At 38.5% G+C, this 21,966-nt stretch overlaps 1 protein-coding gene across 2 annotated transcripts in view; it reads right to left on the reverse strand.

Annotated features, from left to right (window-relative positions):
• Positions 1-1,320: 1,320 nt before the first annotated feature.
• The window catches only part of RSH1 (RELA/SPOT homolog 1), a 30,304-nt gene continuing 9,658 nt past the window's right edge, over positions 1,321-21,966 (reverse strand). The window contains exons 1-22 of one of the 2 annotated variants that reach the window (XM_089153590.1): positions 13,893-14,286; positions 10,890-10,955; positions 10,689-10,781; positions 10,399-10,530; positions 10,184-10,285; positions 9,980-10,057; positions 9,833-9,904; positions 9,131-9,238; positions 8,836-8,933; positions 5,502-5,562; positions 5,314-5,376; positions 5,163-5,219; positions 4,961-5,062; positions 4,638-4,793; positions 4,378-4,509; positions 4,190-4,276; positions 4,045-4,116; positions 2,958-3,044; positions 2,425-2,878; positions 1,995-2,056; positions 1,840-1,908; positions 1,321-1,759 (exon numbers count right to left, since the gene is read on the reverse strand). In XM_089153590.1, the coding sequence (XP_089009716.1) occupies positions 1,658-1,759; positions 1,840-1,908; positions 1,995-2,056; positions 2,425-2,878; positions 2,958-3,044; positions 4,045-4,116; positions 4,190-4,276; positions 4,378-4,509; positions 4,638-4,793; positions 4,961-5,062; positions 5,163-5,219; positions 5,314-5,376; positions 5,502-5,562; positions 8,836-8,933; positions 9,131-9,238; positions 9,833-9,904; positions 9,980-10,057; positions 10,184-10,285; positions 10,399-10,530; positions 10,689-10,781; positions 10,890-10,955; positions 13,893-14,090 (2,451 nt within the window). In that variant the 5' untranslated portion in view covers positions 14,091-14,286 and the 3' untranslated portion in view covers positions 1,321-1,657. Of the gene's footprint in view, positions 1,760-1,839; positions 1,909-1,994; positions 2,057-2,424; positions 2,879-2,957; positions 3,045-4,044; positions 4,117-4,189; positions 4,277-4,377; positions 4,510-4,637; positions 4,794-4,960; positions 5,063-5,162; positions 5,220-5,313; positions 5,377-5,501; positions 5,563-8,835; positions 8,934-9,130; positions 9,239-9,832; positions 9,905-9,979; positions 10,058-10,183; positions 10,286-10,398; positions 10,531-10,688; positions 10,782-10,889; positions 10,956-13,892; positions 14,287-21,966 lie in introns of those variants that run through there. The other variant, XM_089153589.1, reaches the window with a different exon arrangement.

Raw genomic sequence — 21,966 nt, forward strand, 5'->3', positions numbered from 1 at the left:
TAAATCGACCACCAATCTTCTGACTGGTATTGCTAACGTTCAGGAATCTAACTACAGATCGAAGGAGACGTCTAGGAACACCTATTATGACACGGAAGAGTGAAAAATACAAAGAAGTATTGCTGCTGTTGAACCACAGCAGCTGCTCACTCAAACAGGAAAACTTAGGAAAACTTGATGGTATTGCGAGCTCACTGGCTATGGACGAAAGCTCATTGGTGAAGACCACTGACGAGGAAGAAGATAATGAATCTTTAGAATAGCAAGAAGGTTCAAAAGCCACTCCAGTCTCTTATATGGAATCCTGTGCTGAGGCTGTTTGCTCAGCCACGTCAATTGAAGCAGAAATGTTAAAACACTGTTTAAGGGTCTCTTCACATTCAGATAAGAAGAATGACAGAGGAGTCATTAAAATAAGCATAGCAAAAGATGTGCGGAAGAGGAGGTCACAGAGAGAATTGAGGATTTGGATCCAAGAAATGATTGGAGTTTAATATGTTTAATGATCCATCATTGGGACTTAAGAGCATCATCAAGATAAAGGTTCTCATCATACTCAATGACGCTAGGGTTTCTGCTGCTGGTTCTTCTAGCCATTACATCACTGGCTGTAACCATCCTCTTCTACCTGATTTCATCTATGACATGACATACCCTTCCTATTCTACTATGAACTACCACGTTAAAGCAAGGCAATTGTTTATTCCGTGGGGCATTTCTCCAAACACCATGAGAAGTGTTCGAAAAAATAGCTCTATGGCCTGAGAAAAGCAGCTTCTTGTGAGACCCCAAATTAACAGCTTAGAAGCAGTAAGGCAGGGGGAAGCTCCATGTTCTGACATTACGGATTTCAGTCACCATTTTGATATCTGTTAAAATCAAAATATTTCAGTGAAATTTCAATCTTTCACATAATTTGATCCATTTCCAAATCAAAATAACACACTTCTAGTTGTTCTCGACCTAGAGTGAAACTTCAACAAAAAACGCTTGATCACAACAAACTGGGTGAGCAAACTTTCAAGATTCCCCCTGCCATTTGTTTACACAGAAATCCAGCGAGCCAATAAAGAACTAGAACTGTCTCAGCCAAGGATAAGAATAATTTTTTAACCGCCAGTTAGTTCTTCAGTTCCAGACAGATTCAAGGAATTAGGAGCAATTCTGCCCCATCCAGACAGATTCAAGGAACCTGGACCGGTATCTACCAAGATCAATCCCGAAACCATGGATGAACTTTTTTCCATATGAAGAAGTGCTCTTAGTTGCTGGAAGATCTATGGACTTTGCCTGAGAGCGAGCAGAAAAAGGACTATGCCATTCAGAAAATGACTATAACCTGTAGTATGGATATTTTGTATTACCACCTTACAACAAAGAAAGGCATTTACAAACACATAAATCCAGAGTTTAAAAAAATGTCTAATTCCTAGGACTCTTCTCTATATACATTTCTTCAGACACTCATTTAACAGCTGCTACAGCTTATTCCTCCGGGCTTCGAAAAAATAAATGAGAATTGCTCACCAAAAAAATTAGAACCAGGGAATGTAACTAATCTCAAAATCCACTACAAAAACATACCAGATTACCGGCCCCATCTACTATTCACATCCCAACTCACTTCATGCAGTACAGGTTTTCGTCCCCTAATAAGTCAGCATTCATGAAATGTCTGTCCATTGTAGCTTGGCCAGCTACATCCAGTAGACCAGCAGAGAACACCAGGAATCAGGTCTACTCGTGAGCAGGCATTTATCTGAAGAATAAGTCAATTTAACATTAAGGACAGAAATAGTAGGAAGTAGCAAACTATGGAAAGAAAGCCAAAAGACATACCAAAATATCAAAGGTCCCCTCAATGTGAAATAGTAGCACAGCCATTCCCCTTCTTCTGTCAGTCTCCGCCTGCTCATTAAGTGAAATCTCAGAACACATTATACAACAATAAACAAGCAGAGACATCAAAATTTATAGTCAAAAAACAAACTTACCACACACGAACAGATAGAAATTTCCACGGTGGCCAATGTGGAAGAGATCTCCGCCATGATACCTGAAGCTTGGTTGTTCAGTTTAAAATCCCAAATCATGAACATCAACAGCATTATTATTTAAGGGTCATACTCCTAATTAAATCTGGACCCCAAGAACAGCCATGGAACACCAGTAATCTAGGTGGTGAACATCAGCATGAAAGGGTTCCAGGAATTGTCTCTATCAAATCAAAATCAGTAGACTGATCCTGACTCCAGTCCTTTTGACAGTTTTATCAGGGTACAGGTGATTATGGTTGATTGCAGCTGCATTGAATCCTTAATTTTGAAACTTTAATTTAAAGTTAAAAACAACCACCTCCACATGCATGTGGTGGTTCTTTAAACAAATCAGAGCGGACACTGCTGTTAAAGTTGTGAAGCTCACCTCTTCGGTCAATACATACTATAGAGAACCATAAAATTGAATGTCCTTCAAGATTGTGCCAAGAGGTAACCTTGTCAGCTTGCCAGCTTTCTAAACCGGGTAAGACTTCCTTGTACATTGGAATGTTAGCATGGATCAACTTAGCGAATCCATTTCCTTGAAACAATTCTCCATTGGCTTTAAAACTCACATGCTGCACATTCTTGTTATGGTTACCATTGACCTTAGGCATTCTAACACTGCCATTCTGAATGTGGAGGATACCCTCATGGCTTCTCTCCATAGTAGAGAATTCTGCAACATTCCCAAAGATTTGCTTCCAAATGGGGTTGCTTTCTTCAACACAGTTGGATAAGTCATCAGATGTACTCTCATCCTCAATATCCACAACTGAGTTATTTACATTATCTGCCTTCATTTCAGTAGCAGCTAGTGCAGCTTGTTCTCTTAAGAACTGGACACAAGACAAAGCATTATTTAATAGAAAAACATTGAAAAACAAAATATTATCTACACCAAACAAAATGATTTACTTTTATAATCTTGTGTCGAGCAGATCGGGTCTTGGCATGTTGTAACCATTGTTCATGCCTTTGAACTGCAGATTTGCTAGAGAGAGCCTGGTAAAACATAATATATGCAGGTCAATTGATTTTTCAAATCATTGAATCTGACAAGCTCCAGTGGGTTCATAATCAAAACATCAGAGGTGCCAGTTTCAAAACTGAATTGGGAAAGATACAAGAAATGTCTAAATTTCCACACGGTATGACATTGCATGAGAAGTCAAATGTTAAGTAGTATAAGCAAGAATTTGGACTTTAACTTTGTCAAGTTCATTCTAACAAAATTAAGACCACTAGTAGAAGCTGAAGAATGTTTAACATAAGATCTCATTTTTTTATTCACACAAAGAAAAAGAAGAATCTCTTTATTATTTTAACAGTTCCTTATACAAGCTGGGTGCCGATCTTAAATGAAAAAGAAAATTAAACATACATCCCCAGATTTGCAAACTACTACATCTGCTACCTTAAATTTTTTTTATTACGAACATCCCCCTGGTGTTTAAAATTTTATACCACCTGCACGCCAACATATTTGGATCTACAAATTCCTATGCAGATTTACCTTGGCAATTAAGCTGGACAGAGCAAACTAACCCCATTTTCCCTAGCTGAAATCACAAAATGTAAAAGATTAACACGACAATATCATCACCGGTATTGGAGTGTGAAAATGACCTGCCACCACAGGTAAGATCTAAAACATATCCCTGATAATCTACCACCCACAAGAAGCATGGTTCGAGAGCTCAGTTTTGGAGATCAACTTGGTCGGCCAAAAAATCAAATTGGACCTCGCTGAGTTCACACTTTCTTCTCAATTGAGGCCAGAAGTCGGTGGAAGCAAAAAAATTACAGAAAAATACTGAGATCTTTTCTAGATCCTTAGATATTAATTTGTATCCCATCTCTTCTTGGTTTTGTAGAACAGAGTTATTCCCAAGATCATGGTGAGTTCTCAATCAATGAAGAAGTATAGACAATCATTGAAATTTAAAAGGACCATTGAGAAATGCACTTGAAAGATGACTGCAATAAAAAGCTGTATACTAACATTGTATGTGATTATCTCCACAACTTCAGCGTTTGCAAGTTCATGCATGGGAGAGACAAGATTACCATTGACCTGAATCATGAAACCATCCAGTTAGTCTCTCAACAAACAACAAAGAAAGACCATACAAAGAATAGAAGACAACCTTTGCAGCCACCATTTTGTTCCCAATTTCAGTATGTATCATATAAGCATAATCAACCACCGTAGCTCCCTTAGGTAGGTTTTTAATCTGTGTGATGTGGTGAAGAAGAAAAAAGGAAATCGACATCAATAACTTGTTAGTAAATGTGTATGCACATGTGTCTTTCATGCTATCAATATATTTCCTACCTCTCCTTTTGGGGTAAACACAAAGACACGACTCCCTAGCAGGTCCCTTGTGATGGTATCAACAAACTCCCTAGAACTCATGTTCCCAACAAACTCTTCTTGCCATTCTCTGATAGCATTTAGCCAGCCAATCTATAGGGAAAAAGGAAGGTCCATCATCCATAAATCAACAATAAAGCAGAGGACAGAAGTTCACCATATATCCCTCCAAGAAACACTTCTCAATATAAAAGCTCATCATGGACAGATGATACACGTACTCTGAGAGCAATGTTTGCATTGTTGAGGCAGACAGTTTTCCCTCTAGAATTTTTCCCATTCCAATTGCGTCGAACTAAGCTAGTACCAAATGCTCTGCCATTGTAGTGAGCAGCAATTCCTCTCTCAGCTATCAGGTCCATCTCTTCAGTTCTTATCTGCCAAGTCATGAAACAAAGAGACATCACTATCAAAGAAACAAAAACTAACAAGACAGCAAACGAATGACTTAAACAATAATGATGATAATAAAACTATAAGAAGAAAAATACTACTGTAGGAATGGGAATTGTCAATTAAAGAAGAAAACTTGCCATCGGATCACCTGAACTTCAAGCCGAAACATGGTTTCATATAGAAATGGTATTACTGTTGTATGCAGACTTTGATAGCCATTAGGTTTTGGAGTGGCGATATAATCTTTCATCTGATACAAAAATAAAATGATGTTACTTTCCAGATACAAAGTTTAACCATCTTCTGGACCCCAAGGGTGCCTATATAGATATCATGCAAATTATACGCACAGCTCGAGGAAGGGGTGTCCAGATTCCATGAACCAGCCCAAGAACATGGTAGCATATCTGCATATTGGAAAATAATGAGGTGAAGGAAACATTAACCCAAAATGTTAAAACTAAAACCTCATGACTTTGACATAAGCGAGGACTGACTCACCTGTTGTGCACTACACAGCGGTCCTACTCCCACACATGGTTTTGGTTTTATGATAATACGAAGCTGGTACATGAAACAATAATCAACAAATAGGATTACAGAAGAAGCAACTTCAGAACAATGATTTTAAAAGAAAATTAGGAGTTTTTCATATAATTAGACTTCAAAGGATGGCATCAAAATAAAACCTGTGCAATTTGGTTGATCTCATTTATTGAACCTTCAGATTTCAGCACTTCCTTATAGACACTGCAACACACAATTACAATGAATATACAATCAGAAAGAATGACTACAAAACCGAGAAGCTTGAATAATTCAGACAGTCTACAACTGTTACCTAGTTTCTCAAAACCATATACAGGATATGCTCCATTAAACAATGCAACATCAGATATATCTAAATTTTTGTCAGAAACAACAGAAAAATAAAATATTCAAATACAGCTGATATTTTCAAATTTATGTGCTATCCAACAACGATTGTTATCCACAGAAAGGAAAGTTAAGGAGAGAGAACATAACTGTCACAACCTTCCTTATCACAGCTTGTCAATGTACTGCACCCATGTTTTAAAAGACAAACCTAGCATTTGAATGCACAGCCAAAAAAGCCTGATCTGGTGGACTGACCATCCAGTCCAACAATCTGAACCTTCCCACATTTTAAAAACTTGTATTATTATCCAAAAGGTTATGCACATAGAGATATAGAAGGACCTTCAAAATTAAGTTGAAAGTGACATAATTATGTTGTCATCAGCCTGTGTAATCGGCATATGCCCATTTCTGGAGTACCCATGTGAAATACCATCATTACCCTCATAGGTAAAAAGTAGAGTAATACATATGGCCATGTTTGGTTGTCATGACAAGGATTGAAATGGGAAAAGAAAAACCACCCTTTTGGACGAATTTCCCATGAGTTGAAGATTTGCATGCTCCTTCAAATGACAATGGGGATGGGAGATTCTTCTGTCAATTTTCAAAATGTTGTCTTGGGAGTGGTGAAGGTGTCATGAGTCGACTTATCTTGCCACTTTGGCAGGAAATCTCACCTTTTCTTGGAATATTATATTCTTGGAACTCATGTCTACAGTGGAAGCTGTTACTTTCTTGTAAATCAATTAAAAAAAATTTTCCTTTCTTTTCTCTTCCAATGACCATCAGCATCAAGACAATTTATTTTTCCATTCATTTCACTTCTTTCAATTCTTCTCTTTTCTGCATACTTTTTCCTTCTCATTTCATTTCTACTCATTTCCTTCTTTTCTGGATACTTTTTCCTTTTCATTTCATTTCCACTCATCTCTTGCCAGTCAAACACAGCCTAGGTTGATAGTCTGCAGCACAACAACTTAAACCATAAGGTCTGGCAGTCCTTGAAAACCATACTGAGCTTCAACCATCTTAATGAATCTTGTGCTCATGTGAACACCCAAAGAAAGGAACTTGTGTACATGTAATGGTCCTTGCAACATCATTGGACTCGTAATTTTCATAACATTTCCATTGCTAATAACAAAATTTTCACAAAGCAAATTTTCAAAAAAGGTTTCTGTTTGGTGTCCACCAAATGGTAGTATCTGAACATTTCTACCCAAAAAAAAAAATGAGAACATTTCAGTCCTCAAATAGTAATGTAGTAAAAGCATCCACAAACTCATTTCATCAATTCCCTTGAGGATGCAAGCAGGCCAGGGCTAGGCTGAACTGAGGTACAACCAGCCCACTTTTGGCCCAATATTGCATCTGAAGTGTCTGCGGAATCAACATGTCCTGGTAGTAGAAAGCCTACAACAATTTACATGTATTTTTTCATTTTTGAAAAAGCACCACATTGAAATACAATATTGATGTACAAACTCAACAAATGTACCAGAAATCATTTTCTCTTTAATAATACACAGGTAACCAACTATATGAAAAAGTTGATTTGTGCATATATTAGTAATTCAAGCCTGTGCATGGAACAGGCCGTGGCTATTGGGTTTAATCGATATTTGTGAGCCAATACTTGGCTGTGAAACATAAAACTTTTGGACCGATGTTGGACTGGGCTAATGGCCCAGACCATAGTTACTAAAACTCATTGACATCTTGGAAAACTCAAGGATCTTGACCTGGTCAAAATGAGATCTCTATTATACATAACTTTGGCAAACTTCACCGAATTTTTGGCAATATTCCAGTGCCCTTTGCAAGGACCTTGCTTCAGTCCTACGCATTTAATGTGCAGGACTGTCATGCCAAACATTTCGGTCTCGAGATTGAAATCTCAACCAAGATTTTGGATATGATGAACCAAAATCTCGTTTGACCATCATGCTCATTTAATGCGCTTGACTGAAGCAATTTCGCCTTTGCAATGCCTTACCAAAATGGTACAAAATCCATTATAAATAGGTAGAGTCTCTATTCTTATTTAAAATTTCAAACATATCTTGCCAAATTCGTGAGTTTGAAAATAGAGAAGTGGGAAAAGGCTCAGATCTTTATTTTGGGCCACATAACACAATACGGTTGGAATACACTATTTGGGTCACCACATCACTACAAAAGGATCCATTGGTCTTACTGTGGAAGATTTGTCTCTGTAATGTGCATTGTCCATTATATTTCACAATGTAAAATTTTCTTTCTTTTCTCCTTTTTTTGGGCAATCTGTAGCAGAAACTTTAAATCTTCAATTATTTCTAAAAAAAGAATGCAACAATCAACATCATGTGTTTTCATCCATTGTTGCAAATTTTACTTGCCATACTTACCAATTATCTCTCAAAACAATCTACTCAAACAGATGCTCATCATGAGCCCCTTTTTTCCTCCTCTTCCCATTGATCAGAAGCATCCAGCAGGTACAATCAACAGTGGGTAGTACAACGATCAATTGGATTATCTAGACCTTATGTGCCATCAGCCATTGTAAACTCAATGAGGGGGCAATACAAACACAGTCCTGTCATCTAATTTGCTCTCACTGGTAAACCACTCCAATTGTTCTTTTATTTGTTATTTATTTTTCCCCAAAAGATAACTGTTTTCTTTTTACGATTTGAAGATTTAAATGTTTTATAAACCTAAACAAATCCTTCCTTGAAAGGCCTTGGCTTCAGATCCAATTATGGCCATTTTCCCACCAAAACATCAAACTAAAAGAGAAGGAGTTAGTCTCACCAAGATCTCCATTATTTCCACTTAATGGAGACAAGCTTTTGAACATTGGCCCAGACCCAAGTTTCATCCCAATTGACATTGAACAATGATGTAATATGTCACATAAAGACAACAGTCATAAGTATAAGCAAGGTCAATCACATATGAAGGTTGACCAAGATAAATCAAACACCAACACCACAACCAACAACAACAAGAAGAAGCCTTATCCCATCTAAATGGGGTCAGCTACATGGATTCTTGGTTTCCAATCAGCTCCATTTGAGGGCTTAAGCCATGCATATCATTTCAAGAAAAATTAAACACCAACCATAATTGCAGTGAGATGCTGAGATTTATGTTGACCTGTAAGGTTCCTTGCATACAAAGCGGACATTTGATTTCACTGTCATAAGGTCCAAAAACTGATCATCTTCAATCCTTTTCATTAGAATCTTTTTGGCCTGAGACAAGGAACAAAGGGATCTGTAAGCAGAATAGCTGATACTACAGATGATGGGATAATTTCTTGAGGCCAAAAATCAGAGGTGCACCAAAATGAATTTTCAACAATCATATTAATAAATTTGAGAACAATAATAAATTCCTTAAAACTTCATTCAGGTACTCTTTGCAAGCATTAAGGCGACGCAAGGCATACCTCTATGAGGTTTTTCTCATGTTCTTTATACAGGTTTGCAATTCTTCTCTTAATCTTTGCATAATCTTCAGCATTTGTGTACATGAAGGACAGGTTTTCCAGCTCCGACTGCAAAGGATCATCAAAATATGTATCTTTTAGACTGCAAATTCTAAAAGAATGGACTAAATCAATAAATCATAGGGAAAAAGCAAGCAGAACTACTCCAGAATATAAGTTCTGTAGGCTTCATCTGTTAAATGCAGATGATTATGAAACATTTTCATAGAATCGCATACTCTACTTATTCTTCTTTAACGGGAAGAGCAGAACTTTTTCAGAGGAAAACTACTAGATGCCACACAAAAAAACAGACAATACAACCTAAAACAAGAATAACTCGCCTAAATGGAGAGAAGCTATGATGCAAGCTGGGAAAGCTTCTTATAAATTTGGATCCCATAAGCAGGAAAACAGGATCAGTTAGATTAAAAAAGAATTACATAGATAGGATCCTCCAGGACAATAGAATCTTGAAAGACTACCAGGATAAGAGAATAGATGATGGAACACGATACCATCATTTGGAGTGGGGCAGATCACATGTAAACCATCGAGATGGCAACAAGCAGAGCTCTAATTTTTGGTAAGCTAGAAAACATAAGGTCTTCAGGATTCAAAAGCAGAGAATTAAATTAGCAATTCAGAATTTAGTGCACATACCTTAATCTGGTACATACCCAGTAATTTTGCAAGAGGGGCAAAGACCTGCAATGTCTCCAATGCAATGCTGGACTGCATAGAATGCAAGCAAAATCAGAAATAATACAGATTTTCCGGTCACTAAATTTCAAACCAAGATGGCACTACCTGCTTATGTGGGGGCATGTGTGAAAGAGTACGCATGTTATGTAACCTGTCTGCTAATTTGACGATGATAACACGTACCTGGAGGAAAATTTTAGTTTAGGCGTCAACACGCCAGTAGTAGAAATAACAAATTGCCGTAGAAAATCCATAAATAGAAAGATATATCCAAATGTGCATGCATATATGTCTAAAGTCTACTATCACCTCCTGTGTCATGGCAAGAAACATCTGACGCAGATCGTCAGCTTTGACATCTTGGGCTGAACTGTTAGAATTTTTGCATTGAAGCTTACCCAGCTTGGACACCTTCATTGCAAAAGAAAATAAATGAGATACAGCTTTGAAAGACCAAAATTTCACTTTTTTCCAAATGATGTACAAATTGCAACTAGCAACAAAAAGGTAAAGATATAGAGCACCTTAGTTTCTCCTTCTACAATGTGGCGCACAGTAGCACCAAACTCTTCCTCAATTCTTTCAAAAGTAACAACATTTGTGTCCTCCACTGTGTCATGTAACAGTCCAGCAGCAATGCATTCCCAATCCAGTTCCTGGTAAAAGAGCTAGTGCTCAGTTCACAGTGTTGGTCACCACACAATTAAGTAATGAATACAAGAGACTTCTTAAATAATTAAGCAACAAGTTCACCAATAAAAGCTGAAATGGTAAAGAGAAGGAACACCATATCCCATTAAATCAGGTGCCTTACAAGTTCTCCAAGTATTCGTGCAACCTCTACTGGATGAATGATGAAAGGCTCTCCACTTCTCCTTTTCTGACCATCATGAGCCTCAAAAGCCAGCTGTTCTCATCAAAAACAAAATTTAAATATAATTACTATTCCAAGTGCTGGCAAGGAAAAATGATTAACAAATGTAGCAAAAATAATAAACCTATCCAGCAATGTTACCTCCAAAGCATCATGGATCAGTTTCAACTCTTCTGGTGGAAGATATGAAATAGCCGGTTCAAGATCCTGGAACGATCACACAAAATATTTTTGTTCAGATGCAGGGAGTATACTGGTTTGTTTTGGTCCTTGGTTTCTCCATATACACAAAGGAGCATTCTCCACCTAATACCTTAAAGTTTTGGGTTGGACTCTCCAAAATAACATTAACAACAACAATAGTATAATTTAGTATTATCCCAATGTCCGACAATGATGGTCACCTTTGAAAAGGACAGATTTTCCTCCTTTTGGGTTGGGGGGGGGGGATTAGTGTGGCCGACTAGGACCCAGCCACGTCATGTTTAACAGCCTTCTAAAGTATATCCTCCTTTACTTATTTGAACTCCCATAAATGGAATACTCACAGTACAAGCGGTCAAATAGAAAAAGTACAAAAGCATTTCAAAAGAATAAGTTGAAAGCAGGAAAACGTTTTCAGGACAGCCAAAATGGGAAGGACTTCTTTTGTGGGACGGAGGAAGTAAATAATAATATGTGCCAAATAAAAATCATCTTGCTTTGACATCTTCTTTTACTTATTTTCTCTACTTTCTTTGATTCCTTTTTATTTCTTTTTGTTTCTCTTATTCATAAAACTATCTAATCATAGAAGTCCAGTTAGCTGTCACTGTGGAGGTTGTTGATGATTAGAGAACAGAAAAGAACTAGGGAGTTGCAAAAGACAACAGTCACTGATTTAGATGATCAGGTTCAAAGAAAAAAGAACTAGTAAACAAAGATGGGGTCAACATCTAAGAGATCCAACATAGGGTGCAACTATAGTAGAACTCAGGCAATTTTTCCAACCAAAATGAAGCAGGCTGGGTCGGCTCAATATCACCTTCCAAAGCAAGCCTGACCACTGGAACCCTAATCCCACATTACTAAATAAGCTAAAGTTAGTCCAACCAATATACCAATGCTTTCCAAAGAGGGCGACGGCTGGGGATGGAAATCGAGAGGGATATGTGTAAGAGAAAAAAATGGCACGCAATACTAAGATCACTGCCAGCAAATCACAACCATACAGCCAAAATCTTACTTCTTCCAACCCAAGTAAAAGGATATTCATTTTTCTACTTTCTGATCCAGGACAAATTATGTTACACAGGTTCATGAATGAAAATACATTTCAGAAAGTCACCTTCCTGACACTCAAAATCTAAGAATTAGGCACAAGTATACAAGTATCCAACTACTAGATGCAAGTAAGCTGGAATTGCAGACCAATAATCATGTCATGCATTGACATGGCACTCCAGGGATGTATAGAATGCCTGTGTGACACAAGGACCATAGCAGACGATTCCAACATGCAGATCTATGGGCCAAAAGTTCATGAAACAAAATACAGGGAAACAATCTATAGTCCTATTTGATATCTTCATACATGGAAAAAAGTTAACACATTACTCTGACCGGCAGAAATTCATTCTTTAACCACTCAAATAAAGAAGAGCAATTGGATTATGTTAGATCTCCCAGTCGTAGGTTCATATATTTATTATTCTTTAGAATCTAAACGACGACAGTTCCAACCCTAATAAATTTGGTGGCAGGATTACACAATAATAAAAAAGAGAAAAGACTCCTAACCCAATGCGACAGTAGGGCAGAAAGACCCCTAACCTCGCCTCTACTGTTTTAATGCACCCCCTCAAGCTGGAGCATACAATTGAAAGGTTCCAACTTGGAACAATAAGAACATATACTAAAAAACTTTATCAATCTAGAGCATAAGCAGTAATAGCAGACGTCGATAGAAAATGAAAGAACTTCACCCAGGAGATAATCAACGGCAACTTTAGTAAACAATCTTCATGAAGAACAACCATCCAACAATGAGAATAATAAGCGGTAATGAAGATGAACAATATCCATAAATATAACAACAACAATAACATCAAAGGCATTATCCAAATAATGCCAGTCGTCGGGCAGAATCTCCAAAAAGTAAGATAAAAAGTGCAGCTTCAATCTCCACACAAGTAGATAAAATATGCAGCTCCAATGTCCACACAAGAAGGTAAGAAGTGCAGCTCTGATTTCCACATAAAAGCTCTTCACAAGAAAGCTAGTAGTAGGCAGTAGCTAGTATTTTTCTCAAGCAATGACAAAGATAAAGACTCAAACAAAGGTCTATACGAGTCAAATATAGATTACTGTGAACCGAGTAAGTAGGCAAAAAACAATATAGGTTACTGCAAACCAAGTAGGTAGGTAAAGGATAGTATAGGTTACTACAAACCAAGTAGGTAGGTAAAAGTGACTGAGTCGATAGGTATTATTGTAGAATACCAACTTAGTATAAAAGTTCTCCACAAATAATACTCTTTAAAAGTCTTGAGTAGATATTGAATAAATTTCCAATCTCCTCCTCACACATAGCCTTACATGTAGACAAATAACGACAATCAATTACCAACATCTCAAAGTCTATACTAAGGAACTATGTCACTTGATGAAACCAAGAAGAACTTCCAATCATTGCAGAAGAAAATTCTGAACCACTAACAGCAACTCAAAGCAGCAGTATTAGTAGTACAACAGTAAACCATGTAGTAGTACAGGAAGCACTAACCAATATTAAGGAAGCAAACGCTGAAAGGAAGAGTAGGTAACTAGTCGTATGTCCCAGAGGTCCAAAGTAGCAAATTAAATCAGAGAAATTTACCCACGACAAAATTTTGCAGTAGCAGTTAAAACAGGGTCCTAATTGTCTAATGATATAGCAGAGCAAGTAATCCATGCACCAATAGCACTTTATTGTTCACAATAAGATCTGAGCATTAACAATCACAAAGCAACCCCCTATTTACCAGAAGAATAGAGAACTAATGTTAATTTTGGTAAATACGACAGCAGAACTGATGATCTTTAATATAATATTCCATCTACCAGAAGAATAATACAATTGAAGTCAACTAAGGAGATATCAAGAAAATCGGAAGCGGTACTCACAAGCATATGCAAGACATCACAGCAATAACAGCAGTGAAGACCAGAAGTAACAGGTAGAAAGTACCTCACGGTAGTACTGTAATATTTGTAGCAATTGCAGGAAAAAAAGGGGGGGGGGGTTTTCCCCGAAGTAAGAGTAGCAGACGATGCAGCTTGCAAACTGCAATCAATTCTCAGAAAAGTGAAAAAGATTTTCATTGGATTTTGTATCTTCAGCAGATCACAAACTGAACAAATAATGGCAAGTGGACTTTCAATAGATCTTATATCTTCGGCAGATCACAAACTGAACAACTAATGGCAGAAAACAACCTTTGTCCTCTGGTGTCTTCAGTAGCAATATTAGATAGACAAAGCTCACTTCATAAATTGGTAAAGAAGGATCTTAATTACATGGATAAGAGCGATAGGCCCCTGGGTGAGACTGAATTGATCGTGGTGGTCCTTGGCTGATTACAAATGTGCTCCCATCCATGTTAGGATTCCAATACATGTAATCAGCCTTGGGACTGAAGAGAATTGAGAAAGAAGAAAGACTGCAAGTTTTGGAAACTAGAGCCAGCAATTTGGTTATGCTAGATCCCACAATTGTAGGTTATATATTGATTATTCTTTAGATTATACATGAGGATTCAACAGTACATTGCCAATCAAAGATCAATACATAACACCTATATATATATAGGTTTGGATAGATTTGGATCTTTCGTGGTGAAGGACATTGTTACAGCATTGTTACAACCATTACAAGATGTTCGAGGGGGAGGGGGAGAATCCTATTCCTAGAGGAGCACTCCTCTGAACTCTCTAATCTTGCAAAGAGCAACCTCCTCTCCTTTGAGGCACCCACCAATTTATAGAAGAGGAGGGTCTTTGTAGAAGATGGTCATCCGTCGTTCCATGATCAGATTGATGGCCTGATTAAGTCTTTTTGGATTGCTGCTCTTGGATAGTGAAGATAAGGTTGGTGGGATAAGATTCCTTTTAACCTTGACCGTCCGATTGAGGCTTGATTCTTGACCCTTGATGTTGCCATGATTTGATAAGCTTGTTTTACACCATTGGATGAAATCTTCATCTTGCACGTTGGATGTAGAATTATAGATGATGACCATTCGGGCATTCCATGTGTCATCGACATTGTTTTCCCTATTGGTTGGTTCAATTTTATTAACATTTGGTGGCCGGGTTTTGGCTGATTTGTTTTATCCAATTTGACCAAGCCGGATATTGGTGGACCATTCTTAAACCGATGATGAACCGTTGCCCTTTTTCGACATGACACATCGACTATTCGGGCGGTAGTCGGTACCCATATTTTACCCTGGGTGGGTGCGATATTGTCCGGCTTACGGACCATTCTTTGATGCCGTTATGGTTAACGGTTTCCCATCTTCGCATCCTGGGCTGGGGATTGTTCGGCGGGCCTTTTGCCTTTGCGGTGACATTGGTCGTATTCATGGGCGTCCGCGTCTGGCTTTGCTTGTACACGCAGGGGATGAGCGGCTCTGGATCATCTTCATCATCTTCATCTTCATCCGTGGATCTGAGCATATTGTCCAATGTGGGTTGATGATCGGGTCACGATGGATTGGTCATATTCTTCTTCTTCGTCTTCTTCATCAGAGCTGCAATTTGGGCTTGAGGCTGTTTGCAGGTTTGGCTTTCTGCTGCTGTAGTGGGCTTAGGTTGTTGGTATTGGTTAGGGTGGGGACTTAATGAGGGGTGCTACATTTGATGTGTGTTGTCCCACCATTTAATATGGTAAGCCGTGCTAGGCGTTGTCCATTGTTGTCGGTGGTTTTGGTGGCTACACTAGATTGTTCGCATGAATATTCCGTCATTATCCATGCCTTGTGGACAAGAACTGGCGGTCCGGTGTTGTTGGGGGTGTTGTATCTTGGAGGCGGTGAAGGCTTCGTTTGGTAGGATTGCTTGTGGTCCATGTTGCCACCTGGTTGAACCGGTGGAATGTCGTGTTCAGGGATTTATGTCATAAGAACCAAGAATGGGGTTTGCTTTATTTTGGAAGAATGCATGGTGTATGCATCAATATAATCAAAATAATGATATTGGTTGGGTTGGTATCGGGGGGTTTGGGGGTAGCCATGTTGGGAGTGTCTGATTCGGTGGAGGTATAAATAGGTCGGTGCAATGATGATGATGATCGTTGTAAACAAATGATGCAAATTTTGAAATTTGTAAGGTGGAATGATTTTGAATTTGGTTAATTGCCGAAAAGCAATGTTTTTTAATTGATTGATTTGAGAAACTGGGATTTTTCAAGAATTAAAAAATATCTATTTTCCTTGAATGTTGGTGGTTATTCATGTCGGTTCTGATGAATGGTTTAATCATTTCAAGAATGGTTGCCCTAAGATGACATTGGTAATGATATCTTTAACAAGGATGAACACGTCTAAGGCGTGTTTGGTTGTTGTGAATGCAAACATGTGATAATTTGTAATTGACACCAGACTCGGCCATTAGCACCGAAAGTCTATGGGTAGTCTTTTGGTGAAATTGAGTAGGGACAGTCCCTCCTTGATGCGTTAGGCTGCACCGATGTCGGCGGGGCAATGGTGGAGGGTGAAGGAATCCGGATGGCGAGATGAACTCGAACATGCCATTCTGGATGGATGCTATTGATTAATTGGTTGAAGTCTTGCCTGGGACAAAATGGTCGGGTGATTGTTGGTATTGTGGGAACATATTGTTCGGGGGTTTGAGCGTAGTTGCTTGTGTGGATGTTGGAGAGTTGTCCTTGGAGGGTTTAACTCAGCTTAATCGGTGACTTCTTGTTTGAGACCTTTGGTGGTGTCTCGGGGTTTGAATTCTAGAGTCATTATTTGGGGAGAAGATATCGAGGAGGCGGTTTAAACCGATTGTAAATGTTGTTAAGGTTGTAATTGGAATGTTGTGGGAATAGGTTGAGGAATCAAGAGCTTTAACTTGTTCAAGATATTGTTTCTTTAAATGGGATCTGAATTTGATCAACAAAATCAAGAAAGAACTTGGAATAGTTTCATTCTTAATCATATTGATGGTATTTGTGGAACATTCACATATTCGGCCGTCGCAGTACAAGTGAAGAGTATGGCTTGAATCATCTGGGCTACTTAGATCGGTATTGATGTTATTGATTTCGTGTTCGAATCGGACGAGCTATCTGGTTCGGCGAACAAATGCGAGTATTGAGCTCGAATTTTCTCATCATCAATTATTAAATTGACCTTTTGTGCCATACGGCGTATTTGGCTAAGTGTCCGACTTTGTTGCATTTGAAACATTTTCCGTGAAAGTTCTTCTTTGTTCATTTTGTTTGGAATGCTCTTTATTTTTTGTTGGTGGGGTATTTTTACGGTATTTGTTGTTGGAGTTGTATTTATGGGATTTATAGTAGGGTTCAGAAGACTTGTATTTTTCATTATTATTGTCTCTATGCCTCCCAAATCTGTGGCTTTTAGTGGATTTTATTGGGGCAAACCCAAATTGTTCACAAAATCCACCTAACTCTTTGCTATAAGCCTTAGATTCCTTGTGTATTTGCTTACGTAATCTCATGTCCGTACCAGGCCGTTGCTTCCTCATGTATAGACTAATGATATTCCGTAAGTAAGGTTATTGTGGGATTTCATTGTTATGGTCTTTCCTCGACGTTGTTTTAATTTCTCAGAAAACATTGTTGGTAATCCTGTGATGAATTTTTCTTTCTAGAAGGATGAATTTGCATCATCTCTGGTTAAAACTTTAGAGATGAAAGTGTCTTTGTACCATTTGAATTGGTGAAGACCCTTGCATTTCGGATTAGATAATTGTTCGGGTCTGTCTTTTAAGCGAGGCGGATCTCCAATGAAATGAATGGTGATGGTGTAAATCAAAGTATTTGCAACATCGGGAATAGGTTGATTATGTTCAAGTAATGGTTCACCGGTATGGGCATTGGTTTGGGTAGCATTTAGGATTCCTAAGTCTTTGGCTGGGGTGAGGATGTGGTCCACCAACCTTTCAATTGTCCAAGAAACCTGCTACGGGCTGGCTCTGGTGGTCATTGGTTTCACGGAGCGATAGCATTGGCAACCATGGTCATTTCTGGAGTTTATTGTTGATTTGATAATCGGTTAAACCATCAATGTTCCATTCATAAATGATTCCAGTTGGTATTGGGCCTGGGTCCTTCCTTGTTGCTCAATAAGGAGGTCAGGGAAAGTGGGTCGATGGTAGTAGTGGGCTAGTTGGTGGGTATTGTTGCTGTTGTTGATGTTGATTTCTCGGACTAGCTCAGTGATGGACTTGCCTGAGTCAGATCCATAATCAAACCCATCCTAAATCGTTTCGATTCGGTGAGTGGTATTGGAAGCGGATGCTTCTGCAGATCTTGCAGGAGTATCGGGAATGATGAGATTGCTTAACGAGATTCAATTTCGTTAAGCATTTCAGATTTGCTTAACTTGTTTTGCGTTGATTTTAGGAATTTGAAACGGCTTAAACATAGGAGTGTTTAAGGATTGTTTTGGTTCAGAAACGGATTTTGGGGTTTCTTTTGGAATTTGCTGGACAAGATTTTAGACTCTAGTTAATTGTTCACCTATTGTTTGAAGATTAGAGTTGGGAAAGTTTAATTGCTCAACAATTTTAAGACTTCCACCCTTAAGACCTTCTTTGTTTTTAAAAGGGGCAGCTAAAACATCTTCACCTTCAATGTTTAACTTGATTTGGTCCATTGGAGGATGGACAGAGGTTATTGTTTCCTTGGTTCTGTTGACAAGCCATTTTTTGAATGGGTTAATAGTTTGATTTATTGTTCCATTGGTCCATGGATAATCTATTTGATTTTCCTCAGCATAGGAGGCAAACCAGACAAAAAATCTCATGTTAATTGTGTATTGTTCCATGTTATGATACCAAGCATCACGTATTTGGATTTTTTCAGAAAGATTAAATTTACCGTTAAACCAATCTTTCCTAAGGGCATTGTCAGGGCTGTCAAAGTCTTGCCGGAGCAAAACTTTATTGATCGAAAAAGGTCGATAGGACAAAATCGTCATTAATGATGAATTCCTGGGGAGAACTTCTAATTCAGAAGAGACAGGAACTGTTTGTTCTATGGTCTTGATGGTTTCTCTAAGACCAAAGATTGAATGTTGGTGAATTTCTTTGTTGGGGGCTTTGGGCATTCTACATTCTACCAAGGATTGGCAAAATCATTGTTCAATTCTTTTTGGTTAAGGATATTAGTAGCCATATTGGTCTCCTGCTGGCTCACAGTTGTTGAAGACATGCTTCGGGAAAACACACTCATATTTTCAAACTCTCTCTTTCCGACCTAAAAGAAAGGGGTCCACTTAGAGAAGTCTTCACCCGTCACTAAGACCTAGCACAAAATGCATTGTCATTTTCATCTATGCATTCGCCTGAGTCAGACCTAGCACAAAATGCATCCGCTTCCAATACCACTCACCGAATCGAAACGATTTAGGATGGGTTTGATTATGGATCTGACTCAGGCAAGTCCATCACTGAGCTAGTCCGAGAAATCAACATCAACAACAGCAACAATACCCACCAACTAGCCCACTACTACCATCGACCCACTTTCCCTGACCTCCTTATTGAGCAACAAGGAAGGACCCAGGCCCAATACCAATCTGGAATCATTTATGAATGGAACATTGATGGTTTAACTGATTATCAAATCAACAATAAACTCCAGGAAATGACCATGGTTGCCAATGCTTATCGGCTCCGTGAAACCAATGACCAGTCTGTAGCCATGCTTCTCGTAGCAGGTTTTACTGGACAATTGAAAGGTTGGTGGGACCACATCCTCACCCCAGCCCAGCACTTAGGAATCCTAAATGCTACCCAAACCAATGCCCATACTGGTGAACCATTACTTGAACATAATCAACCTATTCCTGATGTTGCAAATACTTTGATTTACACCATCACCATTCATTTCATTGGAGATCCGTCTCGTTTAAAAGACAGATCTTCTGAACAATTATCTAATCTGAAATGCAAGGGTCTTCACCAATTCAAATGGTACAAAGACACTTTCATCTCTAAAGTTTTAACCAGAGATGATGCAAATTCATCCTTCTAGAAAGAAAAATTCATCACAGGATTACCAACAATGTTTTCTGAGAAATTAAAACAACGTCTGAGGAAAGACCATAACAATGAAATCCCTTACAATAACCTTACTTACGGGAATATCATTAGTCTTATACATGAGGAAGCACTGGCCTTGTGTACAGACATGAGATTACGTAAGCAAATACACAAGGAATCTAAGGCTTATAGCAAAGAGTTAGGTGGATTTTGTGAACAATTTGGGTTTGCCCCAATAAAATCCACTAAAAGCCACAGATTTGGGAGGCATAGAGACAATAATAATGAAAAATACAAGTCTTCTGAACCCTACTATAAATCCCATAAATACAACTCCAACAACAAATACCGTAAAAATACCCCCACCAACAAAAAATAAAGAGCATTCCAAACAAAATGAACAAAGAAGAACTTTCACTGGAAAATGTTTCAAATGCAACAAAGTCGGACACTTAGCCAAATCACGCGCATGGGCACAAAAGGTCAATTTAATAATTGATGATGAGAAAATTCGGAGCTCAATACTGCATTTGTTCGCCGAACCAGATAGCTCGTCTGATTCCGAACACGAAATCAATAACATCAATACTGATCTAAGTAGCCTTTCAGATGATTCTGAAGCCATACTCTTCACTTGTACCTGCGACGGTTCTGGAATATGTGAATGTTCCACAAATACCATCAATATGATTTTGTTGATCAAATTCAGGATCCCGATTTAAAGAAACAATATCTTGAACAAGTTAAAGCTTCTTTGATTCCTCAACCTATTCCCACAGAACATTCCAATTACAACCTTAACAACATTTACAATCGGTTTAAACCGTCTCCCTCGATATCTTCTCCCCCAAATAATGACTCTAGAATTCAAACCCTTGAGACACTGACCAAAGGTCTCAAACAAGAAGTCACCCAGATTAAGCTGGAGTTAAACCTTCTCCAAGGACAACTCTCCAACATTTCCACACAAGCAACTACGGCTCAAACCCCTGAACAATATGTTCCCATCAATACTGAACAATCACCTGACCATTTTGTCCCTAGGCAAGACTTCAACCAATTAATCAATAGCATCCATTTCCAGCAATGGCATGTTCGAGTTCATCTCGTCATCTGTGATTCCTTCACCCTGTCCACCATTGCCCTCGTCGATACTGGTGCAGCTTCTAACTGCATCAAGGAGGGACTTGTCCCTACTCAATTTTACGAAAAGACTACCCATAGACTTTCTGGTGCTAATGGCCAGAGTCTCGGTGTCAATTACAAATTATCACATGTTTGCATTCACAACAACCAAATACGTCTTAGACAGGTGTTCATCCTTGTTAAAGATATCATTACCAATGTCATCTTAGGGCAACCATTTCTTGAAATGATTAAACCATTTACTGTAACTGATACTGGAATAACCACCAACATTCAAGGAAAATAGATATTTTTTTAATTCTTGGAAAAATCCCAGGTTTCTCAAATCAATCAATTAAAAAACATTGCTTTTTCGGCAATTAACCAAATTCAAAATCATTTTCCACCTTTACAAATTTCAAAATTTGCATCATTTGTTTACAACGCATCATCGCATCATCATTGCATTCCTGACCTATTTATACCTCCATTTTCCAGGAATCTGTACACTCCCAACATGGCTACCCCTCAAACCTCCTCTGCATACCAACCCAACCAATATCATTATTTTGATTATATTGATGCATGACACCATGCATTCTTCTTTCAAAATAAAGCAAACCGCCATTCTTGGTTCTTCTGCATCGCACATAAATTCCCCGTGAACACGACATTTCCTTACTGGTTCAACCAGTGGTGGGCAACTATGGGACCACTTGAAGCAATCCTACCAAATTCTGTGGCAGAAGCCTTCACAGTCTTTTGCCAGCATACAACGACCTGCCCAACAACACCGGACCTGCTCAGGTTCTTTGTCCATTGCAAGCTGGCATGG

Source organism: Hakea prostrata, chromosome 4 (genome assembly GCF_041222555.1).
Source record: "Hakea prostrata isolate BN-2017 chromosome 4, UWA_Hpros_2, whole genome shotgun sequence".
Taxonomy (NCBI): domain Eukaryota; kingdom Viridiplantae; phylum Streptophyta; class Magnoliopsida; order Proteales; family Proteaceae; genus Hakea; species Hakea prostrata.